The sequence below is a fragment of the Gallus gallus genome, chromosome 4, assembly GCF_016699485.2.
Source record: "Gallus gallus isolate bGalGal1 chromosome 4, bGalGal1.mat.broiler.GRCg7b, whole genome shotgun sequence".
Classification (NCBI taxonomy): Eukaryota; Metazoa; Chordata; class Aves; order Galliformes; family Phasianidae; genus Gallus; species Gallus gallus.
Window position 1 is genome coordinate 82,514,917 of NC_052535.1, and position 23,887 is coordinate 82,538,803.

Consider the following 23,887-nt stretch of genomic DNA (forward strand, 5'->3'; position numbering starts at 1 on the left):
ACTGCACTCAGCCATGCACAGTGCCGGCACTAACACTTGCTTTGGCTCCCGCTGCGAGCCATCATCACACTGTTGCTATCTAGGTCAACAGCTAATTTTTAACACGCTGGGACCCATCTTGACCCACTTATCACAAGCAGTTAAAACATCTCCTCGCTGCCACCACTGTGACAGTGCCACTCATCCCCCTGCATTTGCCCAAATCTCCCACTGTAATTTATTCAGACAAGACCCCAGATGAGACTCAGGAGCGCGGAGGACCAGCAGCTGCTTTCCTTCTGCACACAAATCAGATGGCTCCACTAGCTCATGGCTCTTTGCTCTACAGCGTTATTTTTACGAATGCACTTTATGTGGTGACTGTGCACTACATGACTGTATGGGAACTGCTGAGTCATGGCCTGAACCACTGATTGACCACCTGAGGCAAGGACTGAGTCAGCCGTGGGAGCACAGGTGAAGGCTGTGTGACCAGAAGGGGTGGAACCTGGCTCCACCCTTCCTAGACCCCATTTAAGGGCTGACTGCCACTGGGGAAGGATCTCCTTCTGGAGATCTCTCCTTTGTGAAGCTTTTCATTGTGAGCCTAAATCTTTGGATACGGGAGAGCATTCCTTCTCTGTTTGTTCCTTTGCTATCTCACAATACTCTCTCCAACTGTACTTTGTTGACTGTACATTGACGATACCCTGTCAGCCCTTTATCACTCATCCCATGCTCCTCCAGCAGGCTTGCTGGACCACTGAACTGGGTAACATGGTGCTCATCATCCTTATGTACACTGCCACCAATTTCAACTCCAGTGGCTTAGCCCAAAAATGGGGTTTCAGGGTTTTCCTGCATTTGAGAAGCAGAGATGACAAGAATGACTCTCAGAGATGCATCCCACTTGGTATGGCCCCAGAAAAGTGCCATATAGCAGCCTGTCCCTGCTGCCCAGCCCTGTGCACAGCAGCTGCTCCTGGGAGTGGCTCTTCAGCATGCTTGGCTCATCCTTCCCAAAACAGGCACTCATCTGTCTTCCATCTCCATTGCCCCCTCTGTATATTAATGCTTTTCCTTTCTTAACAGACAGCTCATGTGCCCAATGAGCCAGCAAGGCTTATTCAACAAAACACTTCCAAAGTTTGTATAAAAAAAAAAAAAGCCCATTTCCCACATTTTTAGGTTTTCTGCCTATTTTAAGAACAAAGCTGGACATGGCTGCCAGGGCAGAGCACAGAAACTCTTCACACTCCTGTGACATGCCCAGCCCCACACCAAACACCACCTCCACCGCAAGCAGAACCAAGGCAAACATGCACATCTTGTTAGTTTTAACTTACAACTTTAAAGCTTAATTATAATGATTTCAAGCTCAACATGAAAAGAAATACTATCTGGCACATCTCCTGGTGTGTGCTGTGCATGAAACGCTTATAATTAGCGCCAGACAGGACACATCTGCTCAAACAATGCAAGTTGTATTTGGCCCCCATTTGCACCAGCATGATCAGTCCCCAGTACCTTCATTGCTCAGTGTCCATGCTGTGGACTGCCACCAGCCTGCAGAAAAATGCCCAGATCCCGAAGCTGTGAGCCCAGCAATGTCTGATCCACTTTGGGGGTGGTTAAATCCCTTCCTTGGGAAGCAGTGTTTCTTGCAAACAGGGATTCGCTACCTAAAGTCGTTTCGGGGATCCCCATGCATACTGCTGATCTCAGGTTGGTGTTTCTCTCCTCTGAGCAAACCCCTCAAGTTTCAGAGAAATTAGATCATAGAATCATTAAGGTTGGAAAAACCACTAAGATCATCTCCAACCATCAACCCATCCCCACCATGCCCTCTAACCACATCCCTCAGTGCCACCTCTACCCTCTTCTTGCACACCTCCCAGTACAACAACTCCACCACCTCCCTGGGCAGCCTGTTCCAGAGCCTCACCACTCTTTCTGAGAAGAAACCGAAATTCTTTAGATTGCTTTTTGCCTGGGCTCACTGTTCCTCACTGATCCTAGCCAGCTGCAGCTCCATACCCAATTTCTCCTGTAGCAATACATGCGCAGCACATCTGGAGCAGCAGGGAAGTGCCCAGGGAAAACAAGCCATATCCTCATTCTTAAGGACTACAGGGGATCTCTTTCTAATCTTTTCAGGATTGAGGGGATTGAATCAGAGCCCATCTCCTTTTTGCACTTCTTCATACCCGGGATGAAACAAAATTATCTTCCTCTCACCTGTCAGCAATAAGCAAGAACCTCGCTGCCAGCAACACTATTAATAGCAGGTGCTGACGTTTTACTCCCTTGAACTGTGATCTGAAAATAATCATGGCTGCAAAGATAAACACACACACACCGACGGCTGTGGCTCATCCTGCCCTTCAGATGCTCATCTCAGTCAGCATTTGCCTTTACTCTCACTTGCCTCCATCTTCTGGCATCCCCCTATTGACCATTGGTGCAGACATCCAAAGCCTTCTCAAATCATGCTGCCCTAAACTGTTCTCTAGATTTCTGATCCTGCAAGAAGACTCGCTCAAAGGGCTGCTCTGCACAGATGTCTTGCATTTAACTTCAGCTGCTCTATCTATCTCCGTGCTGTCAGCACCTCAGGCATCTCCAAATACACTTCAGCTCACACCATTAAGCCCAGGCTTCCCACTTCAATAAGGTCTCACTGCAAGCCATCTCCAAACCACGTCCTTGTCTCCTGCCTTGGTGCTCCTACCACACACCCCTTGAAGCTTGGCTTTTCTGCCTCACATCTCCTCTTGTGGCACCCAGGGCAGCCTCTTCCAAAAGCTTTCCTTTTACACGTGTGTAGAGGAGAGCTGCCATAGGAGGATAAAAAAGATCTACAAAATATACTGTAAGAGAAAGCAAATGCTCTTGCATATCCTACCTCCATAAAGCTACACAAAACACCTGGGATGGCAAGAGGCCAGCAGTCCTGTCTTATCTTCCTATGCTCTCCCGTTGTCTGTCTTTCAGTAACAGCATCTTTCCTTTGCCTTGGCAACAAGCTGGACCAAATTATCAGCAAGTAACCTAAACCACGTAGCTGGCTGCCAGCTTGGAAATCACCATGGTGAAGTGATGGTCACTTAAGATGTATTTTATCTGCAGTACTCAAAAAGAGCCATGGTGATAGTGAAATTGCTCTAAAAAAAATGCACAGCAATGAGCTGGTGGCAAGATCCACCTGGGAAGGTTAGACATGGCTCCTCAGCTGAAGGCACAGCTCTAAATTTAAGGACGATTCCCAGCTTCTGATGACCAAAAGAGATTGCTCTGATTCACCCACACCTTTCGTGCAGCACAACTCCACACACTGCTGCAATCCCCATGCCAGGAGCAGTGGCACCACTCCGGATGCCCATCCTCCACCTGTCCAAGGCGGGTGCAATCCCCCGGCTGCTCCTGCAAAGCTCCTCTACTACCATGAGCTGCACAGCTTCCCATACAGAGCTGACAACGATGATGGGTGAAAAGAAATTTTGCTGCAAATTCTTCTACAACCTTTGGTGAATAAAAAAAAAAAATAATAATCAGTGGGTGGATGGGTGGAAAGATTGGAACCAAAAGCAAGAGTGGAGAGTACTGCTAGGAGAGAAGAAAAATCAGGCATCAGCCTTCCCCACCATCCCGAGTCCTACACAACTGAACAGCTCAGGTTCCTGCTGCTCTCTAGAGTCCCACAGTGCCTGTGGACAGCTGCTCCCTAAGGCAGAATTTAATGGCAATACGTTGCTTTTGCAAAGCAATCTCTGACCTGGCTTTTCTGACCAGGCCATTACAGAAAACACGTCCTGGGATAATTCTGAAAGCCACCTTTTTGTATTACATTTCCACAGGAGCAAGCAAAGCTCCACCACTCCTGAAATGCCTCCTCTGTGCTGATACTCAGGGCACAGAGCCAGATCAGATCAAATCCATTGCTCCGCAGGGCTGGAGATCAGCTACAGCCAACTGCTGGTGCCAGCGTGTGCAGGTTTTGCAATCCTGTGACAGCATTTTCATCGGGAACTCAACACTGGACACTCCTGGGAACCCTACTCCAGAAGCAGACCAGACTTCTCTCTCTTTGCTCACTGCTGGCATTTCTACTTCCTGAAGGTTGAGCTCTCATTTCACATACAGGTGGCACACAGGCTGGGCAGTTGAACTCAGTTGTGGGGGGCATAATATGAGAAGGACAAGAAACTATTAAAGAGCATCCAAAGGAGGACTGTGAAGATGGGGAAAGCTCTGGAGGATAAGATGTATGAAGAGCAGCTGAGGTGTCTTGGTTTGTTCAGCCCAGAGCAGAGGAGCTGAGCTCTGCTCTCTGTGACAGCGACAGGGCCAGAGGGAACCACATGGAGCTGTGTCAGGGGAGGGGCAGCTGGAGGTGAGGGAAAGGGTCTGCACCAGAGGGTGGTGGGCATGGAACGGGCTGCCCAGGGCAGTGGGCACAGCCCTGAGCTGCTGGAGCTCAAGGAGTGTTTGGACACCGCCCTCAGACAGTGGGTTTGGGTGATCCTGTGCAGAGACAGGAGCTGAATTTGATGATCCTTGTGGGTCCATTCCAGCTGCTCTGTGCAAGTTAGGTGCACGCACACTGGTTTCCAGCTTTTTTCCCTTTCCAGCAGCTCCACGAAGGAGATGACACCCAGAGAAGTGATGCTACCAGCTCACACCACGATCAAAATGAGAGGAATTCACCCTCTTTCAGAGGCAATGACATTCACAATTACTTGCTGAACCTCACTTCCAGACAGACACAATATCCCTACAAGCATATTTCAGACAGACGGTGAGTTTCAGTGCTGATTTAGCATGTTACCATGACACAGATGTGAGCAGTCCCCCCCAGCTCAGAGCTGTCATGAGCAATGTCCTCACAGCATCTTCCAACCAGAGAGGCGATCCCAGGGCCACCGAGTGAGAAGGAAGCTGACACCTACAGAACTCCATCCACGCTCCCCAGAATTAAACATTGCAAACCTGCATTGCTGGGAGGAAAGCGATGTGCAGGTGTGAGTTGTGGGAGGGGATGGAGGCTCACACGTTTTCAGGACTCACTGGGAGGAGCGAGTGCCTCATCTCAAATTGAAGCATCCCACACAGGGCCAACCTCCATCTTACACCTTTCCTACATCGTTACACTGGAGAAAAAGGGAAAAACAAAAGAAAAACCAGCCCAGCACTTCCCATAGAGCAGGTCTTGCAATTCCCCATGTCCCTCACTCATATATCATACACAGAAGCTTGCCAAAACCGACAGGCTTGATAGCGCCTGCTGCAAAACCTGGATGCCCTAAACTCTTTGCTATGACCCACTGACGTCCTGTGTCCCAGTGCAACACCACTGCACAGGAATACCAGGGAAGACAGAATGCAGCACACTGCCACATCGCAGAGCACTACTTATTTGCCCTTGGAGTCACTTGCCCTGGAAGCTCCAGGGTGGTTTTGGGCAGCCCAAGCAGGGCAGCGCAGGGGGAGCCCAGTGGAGCCGTGCTGCACTGAACACTGTGTAGTTGTGCTACTCTGATTTATTTGCAGATAGCCATCTAAAAGGCCCCAAAGCTCAGTGCATCATCTCTCTTACCTCCACATCCTTTCCAGGCCTTTGTTTCTCTCCCTTTCACCTTTCCAGTTCCCCCTGGCTTCAAGCAGGGCTGAGTAACAAGCTCCAACAACTTCTACAAATAACTCTACACTTGACTTCAGTTAGAAGGCATTCCTGGCGGGCTCTGACAAAATAATAGCATTTCAGAGTAGTTTACGGTGGTGGAAACTGGATGACATATGAGAGTCCTGCCTTGGCACTCCTGACACTCATGAGCATCCCTGTACAGCTGACACAGATGTGAGGGAGCGAAAAAGAAGAATTACCCATGCATGAAATTAGAAATGCTACGGGACCCTTTCCTTCACATAAATAACTCAACACAACCTACCACGGCAAGATTCATCGCCCCAACACAAACAGCTCCATGCCGGAAGAACACTGGACCATGTGGCCACATGCTGAGAGTGGGTGACACCCCTTGGGGCATCCGAGGGGCAGATATCAATGTGCAGAACACCAGGAGAGGTGGGTGAGCTGCCACCACCAACCAACACAACTGCTTCTCTATCCGCCTTCTTTTTCATCCTCACTCCCTGGTGCCAGGAGCTGGATTTGATAATCTTTGTGGGTCCCTTCCAGCTTGGGGAATGCCAGCATTCTATAGACTATAGGTTGACCTAAACATTTCTGCAAACCCAAAGGCAGTTTTGGGTTCAGACTCAAACATATGTTATAACACACCGCCACCAAGTCCAGAACAGCAGCCGTGCTCAGCTCATACTTTCAGATGAGGATGGGAAAACATGGTGAGGTTGAAGTTTTGAGTAAGAATAGGAGAACTGACTTTGAGCAGTACCTGTTCCATGTTTCCGGATGGAGCTGGCCCGCCCTCAAAAGCATCCTCCTACTATGTCACAGGTATCGTATTTTGAGGTGTCAGAGCCCCTCAGAAAATCCTAAAATGCTGGCAACTAGCTACACTTCACTGTCACACTATTTGTTTGACTGCAGAACAGAAAAGAAGAAAACAAATATTCTGCAGCAACCAGACTTCAGAAAGTGACCAGGTTTGGCCCAGCACGTCCTATGAAACCCAGCAGGCATTTCTGATGATCCCAAAAGCACACACAGGACACAGGCAGCACTTCCAGCACATCTCAGAGGCTGCTATATTAACAAGTGCAACAGCAGGACTTGAAATCCTCTGCACGGCTCTTTTTTGCTGAGCATGACACACCTTGGCTAAGCAGAACAGACTGGTCTGCATCAAGCAGCAAGAAAAGAATATTTAAAGCAATCCGAGAGCAGATGTTCCCCACGCATCCAAAATCCTCACTAAGCCTGCAAATTGTGGAGTCAGACCTTAGGTAAGCCAATGCTTTAGTATTTAGGCTGTTTTAAGTCAGAAGAATAAAGGTGAGAAGGAAAGCAGCCCTCCTACCAGCCTTGCTAGCCTGCATCCTCCCAGTCCCTGCTCCAAATGATGGCTCTGACAATGAGCTCCTCGTTAGTCCAATTAGTTTACAAAATAAAATGTGCTCATCGCACTTTAAGCCAGCTTCTTAAAAGGGCATCGTTAACGCTCAGTCTCCATCTTCTCATCAATCTTTCACTATACGGCTTTATTGCTTTCTGAAAGGTACTGGAGTTGCATTGCAGCACATTCCACTTTCAAATGTTGAAAAAAAAACCTGGAAAATCTAGAATTATTGGATGTTTTAGTATTCATTATTTGCTGGCTGGCTTCTACTTCATGTGCATTACCGTAAAAAGGCACTGAGCAATATCAAGACTTCTTTTTAGCTTAGCAGTTGGCCTAGACATAAATCATGAGGGGAAAATGGGTAGAATTGATCTTATTTTAGCCATATATCATTACTCGTCTGGCCTAAATTTAGCCAAGCCTCCCTTCAGTTGAATAGAAGTGCACGTACCTACACAGGAATTGCACCAAATGCTTCAAGGCAAAGGGAGGAACCAACATTGCATTTACTTAAGGTTAAATAACATAAGCAATTCTGGTCTCTACAAGGACTTCTGAGAAGTTTTACGCCATTCTAAAAGAGGTCAACAAACTTCACGCTGACTCACCCTTCAGGATAAGCCATTCTGCAAACAGCAGTAACAAAGCCTACCCGGCATTCTGCAAATACTGGAGCGCTTCCCTGAAAGCATTGGTGAGGTTCCTTAGAAGCTTCCCTAGAAGCACTCAAGGCCAGGCTGGATGAGCTGTGAGCAATCTGATCTAGAGGGAGGTGTTCCTGCCAATAGCAGGGGTTGGAACTAGACGATCTTAAAGATGCCTTCCAACCCAAGCTATGATTCTGTGATCGCAACGAGGGCAGCAGGGTGAACTACCCCCAAAATACAGACACAAATGTGGGGTATGGTACAATGATGCATTAGGACAGAATACCCTATCTGTACAGGCAAGTCCTTCAAATCAGAGATGAAAGCAAGGCTGAAAGGGGCCTCCCCACTCAACAGGGAGACCACCTAGCTGTACGTAAGATGATGAAACTAAAAGCAGCTGCATATTTAAAACACAACAGCAAAAAAGAAACAGAGGCCCCAAATGGCATGACATTCCCTTCTACTTTCAGGGGCATCAAGGAAAGCCATGCCACAGAAGCAATGCAAAAGGCCAAAGGCACAATTCGGAAATGTTTCGGAAAAGGAAATGTTCCTGCTGCCCTTAAAAGCTTCTGAATGGGGACCTCATTACTACAACAGCTGATGAGCAATAATTATGAGTACTAATTAGGAGTAGTTTATGGTGCAGACACACTGACCAGAAGGGTCTTAGACCTCAGGGCAGATCTTCTGCTTCAAGATCGGTATCAGGAACTTAAGGACAGGGAACGGTTTTCATTATATGCCGCCTGGCAAAGAGAAATTCCCACTGTGCTCTCCAAAATCTAATAGTAAATACAACTCTGTTGCTCCCAAAGCTTTTCCTTCTGCAGATGACTCGAGTTTCACAAGAATCCTGCCTGGTTGCTAACACAATGATCCAAACCTCCCCAACCACTGCATTCATGATCTACTGGAGTGAAACGGCCATCATAAACAGTTATGTTCTTCCTGAAACCACACTGAAGATCTCATTGCTCAAAGTAGAGGAAGACAGAAAAAAATGAGAGTATGTTCAAGGCACAGATTTGGTACAAACTACAGGCTGAAGGCAGCTGGTGCATGGCTTGATCTCCTCGAGTCTACTGCAAATCTATTCCAGGGCGGTGGTGGAGTCACCAACCCTGGATGTGTTCAAGAAATATTTGGACGTTGTGTTGAGGGATGTGGTTTAATGAGAACTATTGGTGATGGGTAGATGGTTGGACTGGGTGATCCTGTGGGTCTTTTCCAACCTTGGTGATTCTATGATTGATTCTATAAGCAACAAATATTTCTGAGAGAAAACACCTTTCTTGCTTGCCAAACTTTTATTTTTCTAGATTTGCTGTAAATATTTAATCTCTGGAGGACTGTTTTATTTATAACTAACACAACCAAGTATGGCCCTGGGGTAAGGTTGCTCGACTTCATTCTACCTGCTTGTGCGAATGTGAAGGGATTTCTTTCCTCCCTTATGTCCTGGTAGGAACACTACATATCAAGGCCAGACACTAAAACTATGGGTAAGATATAGTTTCTTTCTGGCATGTGAGGAATGAAAACAAAGGTCCTCTAAAAAGCCTCAGCACTTCTCCTTCCATCCCACCATGCTGCAGACTCCACCGTGGAGCACCATGGGACCTTTGCACATTGCCTGTATTTTCAACTCTTAGCAAGCCATTCCCTGTGTAAAGTTACAGCACTGCCAAGGTGCAAAAATCAACGATTGGTTGAAAACAACATTCTGTGCCTTACCAAGGCCAGGGTGACTTGGGTTTAATTACACCAAACTGCACTACATCCAGACTGAAATTAGCACACCTGTTGAACGTGGCACCGAAGGAAAATTCTGCATCCGTAAATACATGAACATCTGTCAGGCTGGGCACAGCCAATGGACGTGTTGTGGGTGATGCATTAACATAAAATGAAAACTACAAGCGTGAGTGTCTGCATCTCAAAAATGAAAAGAAGAAACAACACCACCTTTGCCACATGCTCAGCTTACCAGACAAGACCACCCTGACCAGTCCCACCAGTGCAGGGCAGCGTGTCTACAGCTGGTGATAGCAGATACTTCCACAGCTGTGCCCTGAGCCTTGCTGAAAAGGGATCCCCTCTTACACGAGGCACCACAGTAACCATGGCCAGGAGAGGTGCAAACCCATACAATCAGGGTAGCAATACAGTATTTTGAGGATCCAGGTGGATTTTTGCATCTATCAAGGCAACATTAAATACATATTAAACCTCAATGCTAAGACAGAGAAGAACAAACGAAACGAGAGCAGGTTCCTGGCTGGAACAACTCCTTCATAGAATGGTTTGGGTTGGATGGGACCTTAAAGATCATCTAGTTCCAATCCCCTGCTATAGGCAGGGACACCCCCCACTAGACCAGGTTGCTCACAGCCCTGTCCAGCCTGGTCTTGAATGCTTCCAGGGAGAGGGCATCCACAGCCTCTCTGGGCAACCTGTTCCAGTGCCTCACCACCCTCACAGTACAGAATTTTTTCCTAATCTTGTCTAATATTGCCTTCCGCTGATATACATGATCTCTGAGGTCCCTTCCAACCCAAGCCACTCTATGATTCTGTGACATACAAAAGCTTCCCTGAAAACATCACCTACTCCTTTTGCAGCCAATCGATAGGCACGCACAGCAAACTGGAGGCAGGTTTACCCCACGCCACCGTACTTCCCATTTATACCACAGGTTTCCCATAAAGATCAAAACAACACATGGACCTGTGCCAAAAGGATGCCCCTCAGTGTGCTCCTGTCTCCCAACAAAAGACAAGGGATAGAAGCACGTGACTGACTCAAAGCAAATGCTCCACTGAATCTCTAAGCTGAGCTCTCTCAGAGTTCTGCCTCAGTAAATGTGGGGTGTTAGGGGTCTCTTTGTTGTGATTTGTTCTTTATTTAATAATTTCGCTGAAATCCTCCCTAGCCGTTTGAGTTATTCATGAAAAACACTCCCACTTCTTAAGAAGCCTTGCAGACACTTTGATGCTTTTCAGAGAGCTGAGGGCTCAAAAAAAAAAAAAAGCCCTGCAAAATCCGGCAATGGCTTATTCCTGAATGAAAACCTCTGCACTGCTAGATGCTATCTTCTGAACATCTGCAGGGTCTAAAAGCAGACCAGACGTGTATTTTCACAGCTGTTAAGCGAACCTCATATATTTCACAGGCAGCAGAAGTTTGAAAAGGTGTTTCAAGAACGCTCCTTCCAAAAAGTTGGGATTGCTTCATAAAAAAATCCCTTTCTAACACCAGCTGCCCCCATTTGCTTTCTCCCTCCTTCGACCAATTGCACCACCACTGCCGTTCAGACAGCAGTGACTTTACCAATGCACTCCCAGGGCTGAGGCACCAAACTGCTGCCAGGCAGACAGCAACCAAACACCCGGCGTGCTTTCATTGTCTGCCTCTAACTAAACACCATCTACAGTTGCTTAGTGCTGGAAACAGCAGGTGCTCCAAAAGAGCCCCATTTCAAAAGCTTCTCTTTGCTGTTCTACTACTTGCATTATTTTAAATTGAAAGACGGCGTATTTAGGTCTTCCCTGGATTCCCACTGGAAGTGTTACATGGGGTTCTGATGCTGTTAGCTCGTTCCGGGGAGGATGAACAGATTTGGCACCTCCAAAAAAAGAACCCAAGGCCCTCATCTCAGCAAGAGAAACAACTTTTTCTCTGTACTCTGCCTGCAGTAATGATTTCATACGTCCTATTAAAATGGTCAGAACGGGTTTTATGGAAAGAGTCAGAGTGGAAAAGATCAATAGAACATACCCAGATATGGATCGGGGTGATGTGGGTCACAGGATTTAAAGAAGGTGTAAGAAATCCTGTTGTTGGCTGCACATTTGCCTTCAGGCAAAATGTTCTCTCCCCACTGCCATGTGGGTTTATGCGCTGACGCACCGTGTTTGCAGCTTAGCAGACACAATATCCTTGTGCTGCTGACTTGTGTTTGTTTTCTCATTTCTCTTATTCTGAGCACTCTACCAACAAAAATAAATGCCGGTGCTCACCATGCAGATATCTGAATGGCACGTTAGGAAAGAGAAGGAAGGACCTAGAGAATGAATTTGAGCAAAGGGACATAAGCACATTTAAAAACGCAACGGGAGGGGGAGGGGAGATGCTGGGTGCAGACCACTGCTTTGGGGAACTGCCAGAAGTGACAAGTGAAGCAAGAACTGGCCCACACAAACCCACTGGAGAGTTCAGCACGAGGATGGGTGAGAGAGCCAAGTGGGATTCAAAGAACAAAAATGCAAGCATTGCAGTTTGACACCAGAGTGGTAGAAATGGGATGCAGAACGGCGGTGGCAAGGAAAGGAAAAGAGAGAAAAATAAACAAAGAGCCACTGTCAGTTCCCCATATCACTGTTAAGATCTGGTAGCACTGCACGTGTCTGCTGGGCACACCGAGGAGCTGTGCCTAGCCAGCTGGGCCAGGACCCCAACCTAACCAGCAGAACAGCCCATCAGTCCGTACCTCTGATACTGGTTTCCCAGTAAGGATTCAAATACGCTGGTAAAGGAGCACTGGAGCAGTTCATATAGCAGTTACTTGCATTGCAGAATAAATCCAGGCAAGTAGCGTGCTTAAAATGCAGTTTTAGTCGATTCAAAACGAGTCACACTCCTGTAATGAATTCACTGAAGATCTTCAGCCAGGTGAGTATATACATGGACAACCCAGACCGGCACTAATCCTGCTCACAGCTCACCCCCACAGTGCTGCTGGACTACTGCTTTTAGAGATGTGGCTTTGTGAGCACCGTGGTGATGGGCTGATGGTTGGACTAGATGACCTCATTGGTCTCCAGCCTTAGTGATTCTATGGTTCTACCAGGATTTCAGAGGTCTCCCACAGCACCACCTCCTGAACCACTACACCAGTATAAAATGCCTCTGTCATTAAAACAGGGCTCGGATGCAGGTGGTCTCAGTACTGACTCTGTGCATACCTCATAACACCATGCAAAGACCACAGCCCTAATAGCCCAGTAAGTAGGGTAATGCCTGGGAGATAACATAGGCTCTACTCTAATCAGCAATTTTGATTTCTAATACACCTGGCTTCAGAAGAAAGCCTGTATGAAAACCAACACTCTTGACTGCCAAGGAAAGTATTCAATTCCCTTCAAAACATTCACTACAAAAACCATTTGCTCATAAAAACTCTGGTTTTCAGCTTTATCACTTGAATAAATCCCACAAACAGCAAGCGAATGTCAAGTGACGGCAGTACTATTTGCAAGTTATCATTTCAAGCAGCACACCCTACCACGAGGCACGCATTGCATTTCTGTGTTTGCTTTTTACACTGCTCCAAACTCAATTTCATGTAGCACTATCTCACACCGCCATGTAAAAAAATACACCTGCAGTACATGTTTCCCAGTAGCTAATTTGAAAAGCAATCTTTAATTCTCAGAAGCTCTTTTTAAAACACAAACCCCGCTTGGCATGAAGCACTGGGAGCTCCAGGTCAACGTTTTGGAATTATCCTGTAAGCAACAACACCTTCAGCTCCATAAAGAAATGCCCTCCGAGCAATTACGGAGGGCAAGAAATGATACAGTATGTGCTCTCATAAATAGTTAATTGATCGTTGGGGTCCCGTGGGTCAATAGGCTACTTATAAACGCATGGCTCAAAGCCATCCGTAACAGACACCATGGCACACACCTGTCTCTAACCAGACCTGCACAAACCAGCTGTGATGCCTTAATAAAGGCAAGGCAGAGGTTTCTTGATGATTCCACCGTACCTTTGTCAAAAGAAAGAAATAAATCTTACTGGCACCAGTTACAAGTGATAGGTTTGTGAGCAGAAGCTAAGCAAGGCACTCTGCTTTGTTTGGATTCCCGGGAAGGCTGCTTTCATTAGCCAGCTGTCAGGAAAATAAAGAAAAAACCTGATTCCTCAGCTTCACTGGGGGGAGGGAGTAAAAAGGTAACAATAAGAAACCCCTAAAAATACACTCTGAAGCTCCCCACTTCACTGATGCAGAAACAACAAAGGCTGCGCATCACTCAGTGCTGCAGAACCACACACCAGCAAAGCACTCGGCAGAGTCACTCCTTGAGAAGGCAGGGAGCAGCACAAAACATGCTGTTCTTTGTAAGAGACCTTCAGCACCGCCCTACCAATGTGAGGTGTGGGTTCTGTGATGCCCATCAACAGCAGTGAGCACCCCGAGGCACGACTGCCCCGCTCCAATGGCAGTGGGTAACCCAGCTTGAGCCAGGCCTCCAGCCTGCCCAGAGCTGGGGAAGGCAATCCCAGCCTCACCACTCAGAGACAAGAAGGTTCAAAGTCTGCAAGAAGAAGTGTGCCTATTTTCAGAAATCCACTCCCAGATTTGGAGGGTTCTGTCTTTTTGACAGCCACACCATGTATTTAGGCTTTTACATTAAAAAAAATACTTGTTTGGTATTTTTTCTTTCAACAAACAGACAAACCAACCAACAAACCTTAAAGACCTTAAGATACAGAGCAAAGCCTGCTGATAGCTCCTAAAGTATCTGGGCACCTGGCTGTGCTCAGGAGGATCACAGACATGCCTGAAAATCCCTAAGAGGCTGAACACAGTGCCTCTGGTGCTTGGGAATAGGATCGTGAAGGTCGGAAAGGGCCTTTAAGATCATCTGGTCTAACCATAGTAAGATTTCAGCTCATGCTCTACATCCAAAATTCAGCATCAGAGCGGCTCAAAGCTCTGGACTTTTCCACCTCTCACCACTATTTAGGCACCCAATGTGAAGACTGAGTTTAAATCTCTTCAAAGGCCTTAAGCTGAAACGCACCTTTGGGTAACTGTTTTAAATCTCAGCCACTCTGAAGGAAGTGAGAGAAGGAAGAAGAGCCATTGTGCACCCCGAATGAGACTCACACTTTGCAGCTGAACTCACAGAGAAAACTCTGTACTCCTCCTTATGTTTATCCACTGGAAGTCACAGGAAGCTGTACACAACCACCCAACGCCAGAGACTACATCAAGGATTACTTTAAGCCAGACAAAACCAGAATGCCTGATGTTGCTACCCTATTCATGCCCACGAGTCCCCATGCAGCTCACGTTTGATGCTCCTGAGGAGTTAACTGTGCCTATAAACGGCTGATATGCAATTTGCACAACTTACTACTTCCACGTCACAGATTAATTAAGAGCACTTGCACATACTGGGGATTTTAAACACCTGCACGCAGAGCTTGCTTCCAGCAGCGCCGTACCCAACCAGGCATGGCTACAAACTCAACGCTGCTGCACAAACTGACAGCCACATCAATTAGGGACACCTCAAGAGAGAGCTTTTGAATGCAAGGGGAAAAAATATATAGGCTATAGCACTCCGCAAAATTTACTAGAAAATGTAATTTCATCTCATTTTGACATGGGAATGTGCCAAAGCTGGATCTGAAGTGAGGTCTATTTTTGTCTCATGGATATGGATGTTGAGGAATGGGTTTGCTCACATGTTCCTGCTCCAGTAATAAAGAAATAAAAGGAACAAGGGGGAGCAAGGCCGCAGTGGCTTCTCCATTAATGCATTTATCCCATTTGGGTCTGTACCTTAGCCCTGAAGAAGCCTGAATCCTCAGGCTGCTCTGTTGATCGAGCCACTTCAACTTTTCCACAGTAAACTTTTGGCTTACAGCATTGCCCTTCAAGATAAGAAGATGCACATTGCCTGAGCACCCCTAAAACTGGAAAAAAAACTCTGAAGACTCAGATGTCACTTCCCCTCATTCAGCCCCACCAAGTGCTTATCAGCACAGACACAGAACAGGGCTGTGGCTGGCCATGATACCACCTGGGGCGGAGCAGAGCCAGCCTTGGGTTTGTCCACGCTTGGTCATATGCTGGAGGAAATCTTGGGGACACTCAGCCCCAGGAAAGTGGCACAGCAAGGTGTCGGTCCAACCTGGAGGGCAGGGCCCTGCTTCTGCTGCTGGCCACAGGAACAGAGGATGGATGTGAGGCTGTGGGATAGAATGCCAATCGCATCTGAAGAGGCAAGTTTCACAAGAAGCAACTTGGAAGGCTCAGGAGAGACCTCGTCGCTCCCTACAGCTACCTGGAAGGAGGTTGTGGTGAGATGGGGGTTGGTCTCTTCTCCCACGTAAGTAGAGATAGGACTAGAGAGAATGGCTTCAAATTGCATCAGAGGAGATTCAGGTTGGATGTTAAAAAAAAATCTCTCTGAAAGAGTGGTAATGCATTGGAACAGGCTGCTCAGCGAGATGGTGGAGTCACCATCCCTGGAGGTGTTCGAGAAAAGGGCTGAGGAGGCACTGGGGGACATGGGTTAGTGGGGAAATACTGGTGGCAGGTGGACAGCTGAACTGGATGATCTTGGACATCTTTTCCAGCCTTAGTGATCCTGTGATTCTAAGTTTAATGCTATTTTACATAATTCAAATAATAAAATATTTTGGTCAATTACCGGTTCTGGATAGCACACATCTCTAACACTTGAGAACATCAGTTGCTGCTTATTGCTTCCCAACAAGTTCTGCTCAAGACAGGCACTGAATGTGAGAAATGCCAAAGCAGGCAGTTCCAGCTCAGCTAAGGCATAAGTAACCAAAAAAAGCAACACTGGGAATTGCTTAGCAGTCCTCTCACAGGAGGCCAGTCCAAGATATCTTCAGACATGTTTCCCATTCTAAAATGCATTAAAGATCTTTCACCCTTTTCTTGCAGGATCCCTCCAACGTGCACATCTCATCCTTTGAAGTCATCTCCACTGGCAGGCGGAGGTGCTCCATACAACATACATACAAGCAAGGCCCTTCTCCTCCAAAACACAAGACCTGACCTCTGTTTCTAGCACTGCTGGGAGCAGAGCTGGGAAACACAGTGTTTCAGGACATAGCCTCTCTCCTGGGTTTCCTGCTCCCACACCATGCCCCAGGCTGCACTCCCCAGCTCTCCGTGAGGAGAAGCACGCCTGAGAAAATCCCTAAAAATCCCAACCCACAAAAGCCAGTGAAGGGGTTTGACAGATGCCCGAGGTCACGGTGCTGTACAATCCAGCAAGAAATGATGGAGATAGGGATGCCTTAGATTCCAGCTGCCTTTCGGGCATGGGCAAGAGAGGCAGGGCCCTCTGAAAACGCATTCCTGCACTGGGAAGCAGCAACCCTGAGCCCTATCCTGGGGTCAGGTAACTAAGCCCTGGCTTTGCAAAGCTTGAGCTGCTCTATTCTTTCAAAACAATGTTATCAGTGGGTAGCGTCCCCTCCTGCTTATCTGGCGGCTCAGCTGCTTGCCTTACCCAGAATGTGGAAGAACAGGGCTGCAGGGTTGGCCCTGTGCCTGGGGGTGTACTCCAGTATCCAGTCCTAGGCCTCCATCCCCACCATGGGGAGCAGCCACCTGGGGCCTGCCTCCATCTCCCTGCCCAGGCCATTGTCCCACCATGGGGAGCAACCTCTGCCTTGTAAGTCAGAGCAACTACAGCTCCCACAGCAAGGGCTCTTCTCAAGGTGGTTGCTATATTCTCCTCAGGATTCCTGCACCAGCCCAGCACACCAAAATGGTGGCCTGCCAGTGAAATGCACACCTAGGCACAAGGTATCGTGGCTGGTGAAGAAGCTCCAGCCAAATGGCACTCATTGTACCAGTACTCCCCTAGATCTGGAATTGCATCATTTCAGAACCAGGTGCTCATCTCCTCATATACTCCTGGGTTCAATCCATCTGGTGTCAGTTCTGCTTCTCCAGCATGGAAACCCAAAGAGCAGGCCCAGTCCAAGAGCACAACTAAAATACCTGCTGCTCTTCATCTGAACACCCCACCAAAGGTGAAAATGCCTGGAAGGAAACTAGCAGGATTTGTCACCTCCTCACAAATCATCTCTGCCCCTTCCTCAATTGGAATCCTGAGGTAAGGACACAAACTCAAGGTCCCTGCCAAAGACAAGGCATTCTTCATGCGGCTTCAGCTGAGAGACCATAGAACCATTAAGGTTGGAAAAGACCGCTAAGATCATCTAGTCCAACCATCAACCATCCCCACCATGCCCACTTAACCATGTCCCTCAGTGCACCTCTACCCTCTTCTTGAACACCTCCAGGGACAGTGACTCCACCACCTCCGTGGTAATGCATGGGAACAGTCTGTCCACTCTCAGAGAAGAAATTTTTCCTAATATCCAACCTGAATGTACCAACCAAGAACAACCCGGACTGAATTCTCATAAGCCATCCTTCTTTCAGGGCAGATCAATACTGCCATTCAGGATTAATCTATTCATCATGTACCTGGGGACAATGGAAACAAAAATGCTCTGCTCACCACCAACCTGGACTAGGTGAATAGAGGCATACCTGTCCCCATTCAGTGCACCCAGGGCCCTCTCTGATATGCCCATTGAGCTAGCTGGCTCCCTGAACCCAATTTGCAAGGAGAAAGCCCAAGACAGGGATTCACTGAAGACAGCAGAACTGCTCCCTCCAGCCCTGCTCACACCACCAGATCAATGCCAAAACCCACAGCCACCAGACTGGCGTGTTTAATGCAACCTGACATCTCCTGCAGCAATCCCTTCAGCTTCACCTGCTGATGCTGCCTTATGCAAGGCAGATGCCCTCAGCCCTCCACCAGGTCTGGCAGCCACAGCTCTCTAGGTCACCTGTCCACGCTCTCTGCTCCTCCTACTTGGGCTCTGCACAAACACCACCACCAAAGGTCAGCTCCTGCAACAAGGAGATCTTTGCACAACAACCATGCACACATACACACATCCCTCTGCAGAGGCACCCAGCAGAAGGGCAAGACAGACAGCCATGGGAGATAAGGGCTGAAACCACCCCAGAAAAACACGCTAATTTGTCTACCCGAACTCTGCTCATTCAGGAGAGGAGTGGGTTTGCACCAGAAGCGACGAGTTCTGGTTTCCATCAGCCCTCCAGCAGAGACCACCTCCCAAGAATCTTGCCAACACACAAACTGCTGCAAACATACACAGAACCACCGTGACAGAAGCTTGAAGAGATGCTGTAAAACTCATCAGTCGTCAAAATCATCAGACCATAAAAGAAGCTCCAGCTGTGCTCCCCTTAACTTGCGTAGAGCCCTGCCTCCTGCATTTCTCTATTTAAAATTAATTTCTTTTTTTTGTTGTTGTTGTTTACTAGAACCCAAGTTACTCTGGTTGACAATTAAGCCCATTATCCAATTCCTTCCTTTTCTACCACCCCAGTGCCTTTTTTCACAGTTTATACAGAAGATAAATTCCAGTAAGTGCTATTTTAAAATGAGAAATGCAAGCTAATGAAGAGCTGGGGAAGGTTGGGCCATTTGCTCTTCTGTTTTAAGATCCCAATCCAGCACAGAACTCAACACCAACAATTCCTCTGAAGTCAACACCAATTTCAAGTCAATCAACTGCCTTTGGGCTTAGAGTTAAACTCTGGCCCAAATGTTCTGCCAGATCCTTGGTGCAAGTGTAGGACGACAAGAGCAAACATACTTAAATTTTGACGTGTATACGTCAGCAAAATTGCTCTCAGCACATGCTTTTAAGTTCATACAAAACCCAGGGGGAGAAATTCAAGACAATAGCTAACTTGGAGACTGGTGGGTCAGAAAACTGCAGAATTAGAAAAATACTTTGATGCAAGCAACACTAATTACGAAGCATGGTGCTTCCAATATCCCACTACATACTGTCCTTTTGGCCTTTGCTCTTAAGCTGACCCACAGATTGCACAGCTCGCACAATGCTCAGGCAGAACCACCAGGAGCAACCCACTTCCTCCCTCCGAGCAGAGGGCTGATTGCTGTGGATGCTCTGCACAACAGAACCCTGACCTGGGTACCACAAGCAGTTCTTCGTGGCACAGATGCTGAGAGCAATACTTCAGTAAAGCCAAAACCAACCCTGCGATCCAAGACCTCAAGACCACATCCCAGTTCTACCTCTGTCTGCCTGTTCCACCTGAAGTCACACCAGGCTGTTCACTCTGCCTCATCTAGCCAAGCTCTGAGCACCCACAGCCTCACTGGGCCCTTGCTCCACCATTAAGAGTTGGACTCAATTATTCTTAAGGGTCTGTTCCAACTCGGGACATTCTATGATACTTCCATAATAATCAATTGAGAAAGCTTTCGCTATTATCTAAGTTGGAACAACAGGCACTACTTACAAGGAGGAGCCCTTCTTGTTCCTGCTGTAATAATTCATGTCTGAGTGCTAACTTGTCAGCTATCACAGTTAGAGAAAAACCTGGGGCTGGAAGTTGTTCTATTGTCCTTCCTCTCCTCTGCGCAGGGATGGGGAGCTGATGTGGCACAACGCTGCCTGTTCTTAGTGTGTTTCAATAGACAGTGAAATCGGTACCAGAAAGGCAAGAAACTCAGAGCTTTTGGAGACATCCGTATTTACACTGCTGTCTTTTAGGGCAGAAATCTGTCAGCTGCATTTTGGGGGTACGTGATCAGAATGCCAGGTTGGTGCCTCATGCTGCAGGTAGCACCACGCAGCTTCAGAGCACACGGACAGGCACTGGCATCGTGGATGAAGCAGTCCTGGCTGCCTCCTCTTGGCCTTTACCAGATTATGACTCCAACTTGCTTTATGCTGCTATCATCGGGCACCCCTCACAAGCACCAGCAGTCCCATAAATCTGCTTTTTACGGCACGGCAGAAGCCTAATTACACACGATTAAACTCTGTCAAAAATTAAAGCCCACACATTCCTCTGAAATTGAAATCAGCCCTGTTAGGTATCAAGAAGCAGCAATGCTGATGGCTGGAAGGCATGCTGTCAACGCAACGTTGCTGACCCTACACAAACGGGGGCACTCCCAACTCTTCACTTCAGCCTTTCCTACAAGCACTGGTGTAAGCACACCCCGAAATGTGGCTGTGCACACCTCAGGCTGCAGGGACAGATGCAGCTCAGGCACCTACAAAGCTCACATGCTCGCTGCTCCTGCTCTCCTGCAGCTCTCCTCCCCCAGCACCGTGCACTGTTGGACCTCACCGCACAGATTCGGAAACGTTAAGCCACAGCCCATTTATTTTTGTGACAAGAGCTTTAATGAATATTGAGCTCTGTAAGGACACATACAGGTTACACATCGTTGTCACGAGAACGGGCGCTGGAAATTAAATATAACCCACGTAGACGGACGCTACAATGGGATGCAACAGCCAAAGGAAACGCTGTTAAGGCATTTTGGGACTTTTATTACATGGTAAGCATCATTTTAGATGGACGCAATACTAGGAGTGAGGAGAACAAAAGTTTGTGGCTTTTATTACCAATGAGGAGAGCCCTAGGAAGAGGCCTGCCACGCTGGGGACAGCAATGATGCAGCGAAAACCATCACATGGAGAAAGCAATGAGTGGTACCCTGAGAGAGCAAATGATTAATGGCACATCTCACCCTGCCCGCTCCCCATGAGCGCGGTGCAACCACAGTGCAAACCTCCGGCCCCAGTAACAGCCCCTGGCAGCCCAGAGAGCCCCCAGCCCTTCCTGTCAGCATGGATGGACACCTACAGAATGCGAATGGCACCTTCCCCCCGACAAACTGCAAAGGGACTTCTTTTTGTTATTATCAATCAAGTAGGAGATTTTTATTGTTATTAATCATGTAGGAGCTATTTGCAGCTTAACAGTTAAACATTAGATGTTATGCTTTTAATTACATGCACTTGCGTAACAAGCAGATGAAGGCATATGTCAAACACCAGCAACATCCCTTTACATACCTGATCTATGCCTCTTCCAAAACACTTGCATTAAGGAAGGTTCTTCTAGAATAATACGACAAAACATGTGCTTTCACCAACCCCCCCACACTCCCTGATACACACAGGGGGGCAAAGAAACCCCCAGCTCGGGGAACATGGGGTGCACTCAGCTCCCTGCACCTCCATTGAGCGTGGAGAGCGCGGCCCCCAGTGCCTGCCTGCAGATGTGGATGACTAAACATCTTAGGGGGAGGGGGAATGACAAAAAAAAAAAAAAGGGATGGACTTGTGCTTGGCGTGCCCTAAAAGCTGCATTCTGGCAACTTTAGAGCTGTGCTCAGTGCTGCTGCAAAGAGGACAAGGTGCCAGCAGCATGGGGCAGCCACAGTCCCCATTGGGGGGAAGGCGGCCCCGGGCACTCACACTCACCTGGAGGTTTCATGTAATATTGCTCGATATCAGACATGTCCGTATGCAGCGCGCAATCGAGATAGTGGAGGATAACTTTTCTGCTGAAGTAGTACCTCATGCCCATCAGAAAGATGGGCAAGCAGCAGGTCAGCAGGAAGGACTTGGTCACAACAAAGCACATTACTATGGAGATAAGGAAGAGAAATAAACGACACCTGTCAGAAAAGAGAATTTAGTGTTGATTTCGGAATACAGACTCATTTTAAAAAATAAAATCAATAAAGAACACAGAGCAGAACAGACATATGCAGCTCATACATGAGAACGGTGCAATTCTCCCTAAGCGGTGCTAAGTGACAGTGCAGATCAGTGTTCCTGCAGTGCTGGGGGGGGGTGGGGGGGCAAGAGGGGCTGCTGGGTGCACCCCTTGCACCCCGCTGTCAGCTGGGGGGGCTGTGCTGCGGGCACGCCGCTCCGCAGCCATGTGTTTGGCACTGCGGCATTACTATTTCCAGCCTGGGAAGCACCGGCTGCTGGGGAGGGGCACAGCCTTGGGGCTGGGGGTCCACACAAGGCCTGGGGGGCTCCTGGGGGGTACCCTTTAGTAGTCGCTTCCCAGCACCTTGCTACTGCCAGGGGTCCCTCTCCAATTGAGCCTGAGGGGGCACCTGCAACAAGCAATGGCTTGAGAACCCAGCCTTAGGGTGGAGGGTGCGTTTTTAGAGTGGGGGGACATGCTTTATTACATTATTATTCACACAGAAGCGGAGCTCACATCGTTACTTCCAGGAAAGGGGGCTTGGGCACACGTTATTATTTCAAAGGGGGGCTTCCAGGGGGGCCCGCGTGGTTATCTGCGGGGGGTGGGAGCACCTTGCAGAGGTTATTTTGGGATTGCAACCCCAGGAGGTGACCCCCCCAACACACACACACACACGGAGATGGAGGGGCCCGGCCGTCTCCAAGCAACGGCGGCACGCGGTGCGCAGAGCTGCGCGCTGCGGAGCTGCGCGCTGCGATGCGCGCACCGCTCCCATCCCGAGCCCCTACCTCGAGCCCCTGCACGGAACAACCGCAAGGACGCGCAACCTCCGCGGGGAGCCCCTCACCGCCCTCCAAATCCGCGCAGCGCAAAACCACCCCCCTCTCCCTCCGCCGCGATGCGCAGCTCTCTCCGCATCGCTGCGGCTCCGCGTGGCTGCGGCGCTCCCGGCTCCGCGCATCCCCGCGGGGACCTCGAGCGGAGCCGCTACTCACCCGCCATCAGCGCGTAGAGCAGCTGGGTGAGGGGCTGCTGCTTTAGCCCCCTGAAGGCCGTGTTGGGGATCCGCTCCATGATACCTTCGTAGAAAATGCGGCGCACCACCTCCTGCTCGGAGGGGTGGAATTCACGGATATAGACGTTGTCGCGTTTGGGTTCTTCCTTGGGGGTACCGAGGGGAGCAGGGGGGGAGGAGGGGGAGCCCGAGAGGGTGGGCCACATTTGGGAGGAAGAAACAATGATGGTGTCTTTTTTGGCTCCCGGGATTGAGTCATGGTCTTCCGCCACGATCTTGGTCTCACAAACCATCTTGGGAGACAGACAATGCATGCAAACGGGGCGCGGGGAGGGAAGGAGAAGAAAAACGGGGAGAGGGGAAAGGGGAGGGGGGGAGAAAAAAAAAAAGAAAAAAAAAGGGGGGAAGGGGGAGGAGCGGAGCGCGGAGCAGGGCCGGAGACCCGCGGGCAGCTGCGCGGGGCGCGGAGCAGCGCGACCGGGCGGGACGGGAGAAAGGAGCTGCGCTGCATTTTGGAGAGGCATTTATAGGGCGGGGGGGCCGCGGGTCCTCGGGGTCCGAGAGCCCCCCGCATTGGCTGCGCGGGGTCGCCATGTGATCGGGGGGGGCGGGCCGCCTGCCCACCTCCCACCCCCATCACCCGCGCCGCCCCTTTGCAAATTACTACGGCGCGTCCTTGCGCGGGGGGCGGTTTCCTCCCGCGGGTCGCGCATCTCTCCTCTGCATCCGCGCGCGGGGACGCCGCTTTCTTTCATTCTTTCTTTCCGCGTTCCCATTCTGGAACAGTCGCTGCGGGTGCGCGGTGCCC

At 48.9% G+C, this 23,887-nt stretch overlaps 1 protein-coding gene across 1 annotated transcript in view; it reads right to left on the reverse strand.

Moving 5' to 3' along the window:
• The window catches only part of NAT8L (N-acetyltransferase 8 like), a 30,997-nt gene extending 7,419 nt beyond the window's left edge, over positions 1-23,578 (reverse strand). Inside the window, exons 1-2 of the mRNA XM_015286010.4 lie at positions 23,060-23,578; positions 21,821-21,985 (exon numbers count right to left, since the gene is read on the reverse strand). Coding sequence (XP_015141496.4) covers positions 21,821-21,985; positions 23,060-23,393 — 499 coding nt within the window. The 5' untranslated portion in view covers positions 23,394-23,578. The remainder of the gene's footprint in view (positions 1-21,820; positions 21,986-23,059) is intronic.
• Positions 23,579-23,887: the final 309 nt, after the last annotated feature.